A 9,887-nucleotide genomic window follows, 5' to 3' on the forward strand; every position below is an offset into this window, starting at 1 on the left:
CTATGTTCATAGCAGCACAATTCACCATAGCTAAGATTTGGAAACAGCCTAACTGCCCATCAGCAGATGAGGGATTAAAAAACTGTGGTACATCTACACAATGGAATACTATGCTGCGATAAAAAGAAGGAGTTCTTACCATTTGCAACAGCATGGATGGAACTGGAGAGCATTATGCTAAGTGAAATAAGCCAGTCAGTGAAAGATGAATATCACATGTTCTCACTCATTTATGGAATATAATGAACAACATAAACTGATGAACAAAAACAGATCCAGAGACAGAATAGCATCGATCAGACCGTCAAACCTCAAAGGGAAGGTAGGGGAGGTTGGGAGTAAGTGGGAGAGATCATCCAAAGGACTTATATGCAAGCATATAGGCCTAACCAATGGACACAGACAACATGGGCGTGAGGGCATGAGTGGGGGGATGGGGGGTAATGTGGGGTTAAGGACACATATGGAATAACTTAATCAATAAAAAAATTTTAAAAAAAGAGAACATGGTATTTCCTTCTCTTTGCTCAGAGCTCAAACTAATGCAGGTCACCTACCACTCAATGTGAAATAGCTATAGGGTAGTAGAGGGTACTTCATGTATGAGAAATGGATGCATCTACTGGCCCTGTGCTCCATGGATAAAGCAAAGACGTCTAAAATAAAAATACTCTCTTCCACTCCCTATTCTGAATCATGTGGTGGTGTCTCTTTAATAACCCACTTGCAGTTATTTTTCTGTCTAAAGGGTACTATTTGTCTGAGAGGTTAGTTTGTATAGCAAGCATGTCAAACTCAAAGGCTAACATGAGCCGAATAAACAAGGTTTAAGTTTATGTGGGCCACAAAAAAACAAAAGCTTCAATTTTCATAGAAACGTAGGTTTATTTCGATAGAGACATGCTGAATACAAAGGGCTGAAATAAATGAGTCATCATTAACATAAACTAATAGAAAATTTTACCTCGGTCTGGCACATTGCCCATAAGCACCTTGTTGATGGCACAGCTGGTCCCTCGGCGGGCAGCCTTGCTCATGGCTGGGACAAGACGAGACAGATCAGCTTGGGCAGCCAGGATGTGTGCAATGGAGACATCCGATTCTGGGGTCATAGTCTCTCGAATTGGGAACAGCACTGCCTTCATGGCCTCCCTTTGGGCCTCTGCCCGATCACTCCAGTGGAATGCAGATATCGTGAGGTCCAGGTGCTTTAGGAGGAGGCTATGGCGGCAGCAGTACTGATCGCCCAGGCTTTGGCACAGGGACTCCAATGCTTCCCACCTGGGTGCGTCTAGTGGGTAGCTTAGAAGGAGCTGCAGGGATCCTGAGGGCAGGGAAGGCAGCAGCTCTGAGAAGCAGAAGGCGCAGGCCAGCGCCCGGCTCCCGCAGCGCGGTCCCTCAGACTCCGCTGCAGAGCTCACAGTCAGGGCAGTGCAGCTCCTCCAGCAGGCGGGGCAGCAGTCGCAGGAATTCCTCCTCCGGGCTGGGTCTATCGCCCGGCACTCAGTGCCTCCGCGCCCTCTTCTCACTCCCGCTCCAAGGCGCCCAGAGTCACTAGCTCAGCCGCTAGCCGCCAGCCAGGGGCACAGTGCCCTGAAGTCTGGGCACCAGGGACTCAGCGCTGCCGCCCCTAGGAAGTTCTCATACCCCAGGGTCTGCAGGTCCTGGGCTACAGCGGCCCCCTCCCGTGCCTCCGCCTCTGCCCCCTCCCAAAATTAATATATTTTTCATGAACATTAACTTATTAGACACTGAATAACTGCACAAATTAATAACCATAACACAAATAAACCAATTTTCCTTGTTCTCCAAAAGCGAAAAATTTCCTGTTGTGCATGCCAAGCAAGTCAGTACAAGACGAATGACGTGGCCATAGGCTGCTAAAATATTCACTGTTAGTATTAGTTGAGAGAAATGGTGTGCCTGTGGGTAAGGTGAGTAAGGGAAATGAATGCAACAGGATTATAGTAATCAGTCATTAGCGAACGTTGTAGTTCATTGTTAATAATTATGTATAACAAATATTGTAAAAATTAAGTTATAAAATTTTTATTAAAACATTTCTTACATACTGTTATATTGGCTGGGCCGCAAAAATATTAGTTGTGGGCCTCATGTGGCCTGCGAGCCGGGAGTTTGACATGCTTGTTTTATAGGTTTAATAGAGGGATTAAGCACCTAGCCTGGACTCTAAAGTAACACAGACTCAGTTTGTATCCCAGGCTCCTTCACTTACTAGCTGTATTGCTTGATAGAGTTACTTTAAATTTTAATTTTCCCAACTTTAATATGGGTATACTAATACCTACATCGCATGTTTATTGTGAGCCTTAAATAAGAGGACTGTTTAGTGGTAATACAGAGCCTGGCACATTTTAGTATATGTGCTGCCTACGTGAGCACAACATTTTAAGTACACAATAAATATTAATTTTATCTACTTCTATATGTAGGTAGTAAGGCATATTTTAAAACAGAATTCTATTTCTCCTTGACATATAGAGCTATGGAAGACTGATAGGCATTTTATCACAGCTACATCATCTTGAGTGCTTAGAAGCAGATAAGCACTGTCCAGGCTTTCCTGATGTCAGAGATTGTATTTTTTCCCCTAGGTATTTCCAAGTACTTTTGTCTTGCCAAAAAGGAAACAATTGAATTAATCTAGCCAAAGAAATAAGTGATTTCAGCCAAGAGAGAAAGAGAGAGAGGGAGATGGGGAGAGAGAGAGCGAGAGAGAGAGAGAGAAGAGAGAACATATTTGAAAAGACCATGCCCATTCAAGATCTTTAGTATTGTAAAATATACAGAACATCTAAGGAATAAAATTTCCAGCTGAGCTGGGCTTTATATTTTTTTTAATCATCTTTAAGAAAATATTATTTTAATATATTATTTACTTAAGCCCTGGTTTAGGAGCTAGGAGATCTGGGTTGTTAGAAGCAGCACACACTTAGAATACAAACCTATCTCTATTAATTCCTAGTTGTGTGATCTCATGCATATTTTGGTTTTGCTGCTTTGAGTTTTATTTTCCTCAACTATAAAATGCTCATAACATTTTCCAATGTTTTTTTAATGAGAGTTAAATGACACAATGTACATAATGTTCTTGGCACATAGTAGGGACACATAGAAGGGTAACTATTATTGTTTTTACTAAAGTCCATCTTTCAAACACTTCTCTGCAGATAACCTGCATCTGAACCTTCTGGAGAGTTTATTTAAAATGTAGATTCCTAAGTTCTTAAAACATCTGAATCAGAATCCTAGGATGAGGCCTAGGCATCTGCACTTTATTTAAAGGCCTCACCCATCTCCTTGTCTGAGTTTGAGATATGAAAGCTTTTCGAAGAAAAAAAGTCTGCACTTGGGTTTTTTGTTTGTTTTCTCAGTGAGTCTTGGGGGAATGGAGGTATTTTGGAAGCTAGAACTTTTCAGTCAGAGTGCTGAGGAGAGAGCTTTCTATGAAGAGACTAAGGAAGCAGGGGAGTGTGTTAGCTTAGAATGCAAGGTCCAAAGAGCTCAGAAAATGTTGAGAGGGTGCAAAACAGTGCAGGTGGAGATGGAAGTGGATTTATAGCTGACCTCTATAGAAATGAAAGTTTAGGTGGGTGTAGGACCAGATGGGTTTGAGGTTTTTATGGTGAATGAGGAGGATGGAGACAAAGTCATCCTGTCTCCAAAGAGAAACTTATTACATAGTTGTTTGATGCCAGAGACAGTGCATAGTCAACATTTTATTTTCACAGTTTAAATAATTAAAAAAATAGATTACTAATTGGAGATAAGATAAGGCTTCTCTAAATTGAGAAGCCTCTTCTCCCTGCAATAGTAGTTAAGTTGTTACATGAAGATTACTTTCTAGTTGTTTGGCATGAGTTGGAAAACTGCCCTATGCTTTATAACTAGAGCATCTAAAACCTTCATGTTTGGAAACATAAGGTGCTTGACATTACTTCGTTAGGCAGGTTACTTTTATATTCCCAGAAATCATATAATGTAAAGAGACACCTTTCACTGTTGCTGTAATAGCTAGAAAAAAGGCATGACAGTAAATACACTGAGTTCCCCTACTATTCATTTAATTAACTAGACACCAATACATATTTTATTTTACTATATTTAAATATTTGCAATAATACTTCCTGTTTCTAGAGTATATGTTTCTGGAGAACAACCACATTAATTAACTTACAGGTCATTTGTGGGATGAACAATAGATACCACTATATACATTTTTCAAAGAGATAAACTGAGTTCTAGAGCAACTAGGTTTTCAATAACAATGCAAATACAAATATGGCATTGGAGTGTGAGTAATGAAAGCAATTGTAATCTTTTCTACCAGCCTATGGGAAATATATGATGCTGTTTTTTTTAAGGCTTCTAAATATGGTAAGGAATAGAAGGGCTTTACTCTTATGATATGTGTGCTTCGCTCTTTAATCTTTCACTTATTTTTAAAACCTCTGACATTCTATAAATCCAAGCTTGTGGGTGACTTCCTTAAAAGTGTTGTCTGGGCCCCTACAATGGAACCAACATATCAGCTTTGGATTCCACATATCTTTACAAAATGACTGTAGATGAACTACATCCTTCTAGGATACATCTTTTTCTGGATTGTGAACTTCCTCAGGACAGAGACTACATCTTTTATATCTACAGCCCCAAGGCCTACCACAGTGCCATAGCACACAATACATATTGTTGAATGAATGACCTAACTGAATAAAATGAATTACTGATTACCTTTCACTTGTCTTTTCCCATCCTCCTATTCCATTCCTCAGGGAAACTGAAGAAAACATTTATGATTCACTTATATCTTGAATATTATTGTGAACTCCTAAGAATCTAACTGAGACAAAAATGGAAGCACTAAGAGACAGACATTTGTTTTCCAATTAAATTGATTTGAGCCAGTGGTACTTATTCAAAAGATTTTAAAAAGCTACTTTGACATTAGGAGTAGTTTCTAAACTAAATAAATATACATATTGTAGGTGTCATTTTGAAACAAAACCAGTTTCATTTCATAAAGATAAAGAAGTTTGGAATCTTAAAACAGTAAGCATATCTACTATAAAGAAAATGCAGTCTCGAGCACATATCAAGCATAAAGATTTTTTAAAACACCTTTATTGAATCATTTTTAAATGATCTCTTTTTAAAAGCTCCTTAAAAACTTCTCATTGTTCTTAGGATAAGATCCAAAATATCTAATGTGAACTACAAGCTAATTCATTGATTCTTTAAAAATATATTGTCTATTACATACTTTAGGGTCAGAAAATATGGCGGTAAATGGGGGGGGGGCAAAGCCTCAGTTCCCAAGGAACTTAAGTCTGGGGGTGGGCCAGTGGGAACTGACAGACTATAAACAAATACTACAATCAATGAATAACATAAACTACAAAATAGACAAAATACATTCCAATGTGATGAGTGTTATGAAGAAAATAAAATGGAATGATTTTCTACAGAAAATAAGCTATTCTTTCACTTCCTCAGGCTCTATTTTCTCACCCTAGCAAAACTGTACAGGTTATTCCCACTCCCAGAGCTCCCCCCTAATCTGCCTTTTTTCCTAACCATCAGTCTTCCTTTAGCTCAGATCTCAGCTAAAAATGGCAACTTCTCTAAGTTAAATGTTCCCTTTATATATCCCTCCCATTGTATCCACATATCTCCTTTGTGAAACTGTTCATTACATTTATAAGCAATGTCTGTCTTGCCACAAGGGCAGAATCTTCTTGTTTGTGGTCTACCCATCTATTCCCAGTCACCAGCATATATTAGATGATCAATACATTTTTTGAATAAATGAATAGAAGGAAGATTGGAAAATTCTTTTACTTTTATCCTGTTAAGGGACATTTCACCAGGAAGGGGTAAAAATCATTTGAACATCACGAATATGTAAAAAGCACATTGGTGAGAAATTCAATTAGGCTGCAAGAAAACAATGAAAATTATTCAGTGGTTTCTTCCTTGGGTTCTAGGTGAATTGAATGCCAAAATTGAATAAATAGTTGCAGCTCCTTGATTATAAATGAGCATGAAAGAATATATGAAAGAGATAAGTAAGGGGAAGAAAGGAAGAAAGAAAGAAAGAATGAAAGAAAGAAAGAAAAAAAGAAAGAAAGAAAGAGGAAGGGAGGAGGAAGAGAGGGAGGATGGAAGGAGAGAAGGGTATACTTGAATGAAACATTGAAGAAATAAGAGGATGGAGAGATGTTCTCTTTTCTTTTCAGATTCAAATAGACTTTTCTTTGAAAATGAAAATGACCCCTCTTCCCAATACCAAGTAGTGCATGCACATTGTAAAATATTCAAAACAATACAGAAAGAGGTAAAGAATGTTAAAATACCTAATAATTCCTTCACATTTTATTTGCCTGTATATTCATCTAGACCAGTGGTTCTTAACCTTGGCTGCACATTAGAACCACCTGGGAATCTTTTTAAAATCCTGATTTCTGGGCCTCATCCTCCTGAAATTCTGTTTCTGTTACTAATGTTGTGGCCCCACCCCATAACAAAGAAACAGAATTTCCGGAGGATGAGGCCCAGAAATCAGGATTTTAAAAAGATTCCCAGGTGATTCTAATGTGCAGCCAAGGTTGAGAACCACTGTTTTAGAGAGAATGGAAGGAATGGGGAGGGACAGAGAGAGAGAAAAGTCCATGTGCTAGAGAGAGACACATCTATTGGTTGCCTCCAGCATGCACCACAACCGGGGCCAGGGATTGAGCCTGCAACGAGGTACATGTCCTTGACCAGAATCCAATTTGGGACCCTTCAGTCCGAGGACTGATGCTTTAACCACAGAGCCAAACCGGCTAGGACTGATATTTCAATGATTAACATTACATACATCTTTGTCCACTTGTTTTCCTTAAAATACATTTCTGTATGTGTCTTGTTGGTCAAACAGTATGGATATGTGAGGCTTTTGACACATATTGACAAATTGCCTCAAAAATAGTATATCAATTTGTAACAGCAGCAAACAAGCCATTTCATAGGCTTTTCATCAACAATATTATCGGAATTTTATTCTTTGATATTCTGAGGGGCAAAAAGAAATCCCATGTTAATTTTTATTTCTGATTACTAGTGAGGTTGAACATTTAAATTGCCTATCCATGCCCTTCTCAGATTTTTAAATTGTGGTATTTATTTTTTTAAATCAGTTTATAATAGCTCTTTAGGGACTAGTGATATTAGCCAGATATGTTTATCATAAATTTAGCATTTTGTCAATTATGTTGTCTTTTAATTTTATCATAAACCAGTATTACCCCATAGCTGTCATCTGTCATGTTGAAATGTTTTTTTCAGTTTGCTATTTGTCTCTTAACTTTACTAACCTTACATTTTGTCATTCAGAAGCTTTACTTTTATTTATGAAGTCATATTTAATAGTATTTTCACTTTTGGACTTTGTGTCATATTTAGAAAGTTCTATATCCTCAAGGGTATACACATATTCGCTTATATTTTCTTCTACTTCTTTTATGATTTTATATTTTATGTTAAGCCACGTTTGCATTAAGAATGTGTTAAGGAGTTGGTAATGTTATTACCATAAGCTCAATAGCAGGCTTAATAACATTACAGGATACTGAAGAATTCCTTTTATATGTTCTAGGTAAAAGTTCTAGTATGTGATTATGTAATACAAGACAAAAACTGAGTAGAAACACAGCACTTAAATCATATTCACATACTGTCAAAAATGACAAGATCAAGCCTGCTGGAAAGCGAGTTGAGGAGGAGCTTATGAGGGATATTGGGGAACTGCTTGGAGTAAAATACTTATATTCCAGGCTGATAAAATGGCCTTCATGCTGAGGAAGCGTTCTCTCAAAAAATATTTGAGAGACCACTATGAGCTGACTGGGGATGTGACAGTGAACAACAACAAAAAAAAGAGGTTCACTGCTCTTAAGGGTTGAGGTACACAAATAATACATTTTAAGATTAAGTACTTTAAAGAAAATTAAGCAGGTAAGGAGATGGAGAAATTGATATGTTAAATTGGGTGGTTAGGGACGTCTTCTCTGGGAAAACGACAATTGAGAAGAGGCTTGTTTTAAAAATAAACAGCTTCTAAAATTTCTAATTCTTGAACATTTTTCTGTCAATAGCATAGACTAATGGTTACGAACTTTAGACTCCCTAAATTACAGCATAGGACCAATATAGCTGGAGTGTTACTCGAAAAAAAAAAAAAAACAGAAAATGGGAAAAGAAACACGGAAACACACTGAGAACTTGGGTAACGTTGTTTTTCTTTAACTGTGAAACTGGGAGTTAGATTTTGTGTGACTTATTCCGGAATTTCCTGTAGGCATTACCTCCTAAGGAGATCTTCCTTAACTGCCCTTTACAAATTCCAACGTTATCAGATTTTCCCACCCTTTTACAATCACCGCCCCTTTTCAAGTATTTCAGGGAGTTACCATCTGAGAGCCCATCTCTGACCACTCTTTTTTTGAAATTGCAATTCGTCGCACTTTCTCTCACTTTTATTCTCTCTCTCTCTCTATGAGAACTCGTATTTTGGTCTGTTTTTATTTCCGCCGTATCCCCAACATGTACAACAGTGCTTAACATACAGTTGGCGCTTAATAAATATATACATTGAATAAAAGGTAGGATGAACTAGTCTGGATTGTGTGAAGCGACCTCAAGTTAAACTAATATCACATTTTTAGCTCTCTGAAAAAACGGCTTCGAGCCATCAGAAGGTGACGTGCTTCAGTTTTCAAAATGGGAAAGCAAAGGTTCCCACAATTCTCAGAACGCGAATTTCTCGCCACAATTCAAAATGGCGGAGGAAGGTGGGGCTTGTCACACAGTGGGCGTCACAAGCAGCTTTCCTTTTCCAGATCGCAGCCCGCCTCGCCGCCCGCGTCGGCGTCGTCCGCTGTCCTCCCTCCTCCTCCCGCCAAGCCTTTTCGAGGAATCGCCTGGGATTGGCTAATAGGCTGGGGAGGGGGGGTTTGCGTCCCCAGACAAGGCATCATCACTTCCTGTTGTGGGCAGTCGTTTCCTGTCGCTGCTTGGTAACAATGGGGGAGATAATGGCTGCCTGAGCAACGTTTCCCGAGCGGGCGCTGGGCTAGAGGCGGGTCTCAACCAGCGACTCATCGGAGGCGGGCCTGAGAGCGGCGACAAGAGAGGCGCGCAGGAGCCTCGGCGGCGGCGGCCTTACCGACCGACTCGGATTCCGACAACTAAAACCGAGTAAGTGAAGCTTTGGGGGTCCTCTGAGAAATGGATGGAGAGCGAGAGGAAGACAGCGGAGTTGTGGCTGCCGCTTTTTCTCGAAATGGCCTGAGTGGCCTGTGGTGGAGGAGGCTCGGCGCCGCTTCCGGACCCCAGGCGCTGGTTGCTGCGGGGGGCTCCGTGGCGTAGTCGCCGCTGCCATTTTAGTTGGGTGTATAGTCGACAGCTTTCTGAAGGGGATGGTACTGGGAAAATATTTCCTTTCTGTGGCCGCGCTACCCGCAGCCGGGACCCTGCGGAGTCTTGAGAATTTGGGGGAGGCGATTTTCAAGTTTGGCCTCAGGCGTGACAATCTTTAAATCTTTTCAGGATTTTCTCTCCTTGGTTCTTTGGAGACTTCCTTCGCCTCTCTCCGCCCCTTTAACTCGGTGGGCTGGGGTTTGGGAGTAGGGGAAAAATCTGGCTGCTGTAAGTCAGATGGTGGGAATCCTTGGGCCTTTAGATTTCCCAGGATTTGCAAACCCCATTTTTCAGCACTTATGCAGGGCACTATCAATTAGGCGCCCCCTGGGGCCATGATGACATCTTCCCCGAGGATCTGAGGCAAATGTGGTTTACTCCCTCGCTCGAATAACGCTGGAATA

The 9,887-nt window shown here is 40.1% G+C and overlaps 2 protein-coding genes across 4 annotated transcripts in view; one reads left to right on the forward strand and one right to left on the reverse strand.

The window, feature by feature from the left end:
* Window positions 1-947: 947 nt before the first annotated feature.
* The window catches only part of LOC106724236, a 9,127-nt gene continuing 187 nt past the window's right edge, over window positions 948-9,887 (reverse strand). The window contains exons 2-4 of the mRNA XM_014530762.1: window positions 9,230-9,545; window positions 1,648-1,759; window positions 948-1,277 (exon numbers count right to left, since the gene is read on the reverse strand). Of these exons, the coding sequence (XP_014386248.1) occupies window positions 948-1,277; window positions 1,648-1,759; window positions 9,230-9,545 (758 nt within the window). The remainder of the gene's footprint in view (window positions 1,278-1,647; window positions 1,760-9,229; window positions 9,546-9,887) is intronic.
* The window catches only part of RLIM (ring finger protein, LIM domain interacting), a 26,824-nt gene continuing 25,967 nt past the window's right edge, over window positions 9,031-9,887 (forward strand). For all 3 annotated transcript variants that reach the window (XM_005858455.2, XM_014530752.1, XM_005858456.2), the window contains exon 1: window positions 9,031-9,261. The gene's annotated coding sequence lies outside the window, so the exon portion shown is untranslated. The remainder of the gene's footprint in view (window positions 9,262-9,887) is intronic.

Source organism: Myotis brandtii, unplaced genomic scaffold, assembly GCF_000412655.1.
Source record: "Myotis brandtii unplaced genomic scaffold, ASM41265v1 scaffold1182, whole genome shotgun sequence".
Taxonomy (NCBI): domain Eukaryota; kingdom Metazoa; phylum Chordata; class Mammalia; order Chiroptera; family Vespertilionidae; genus Myotis; species Myotis brandtii.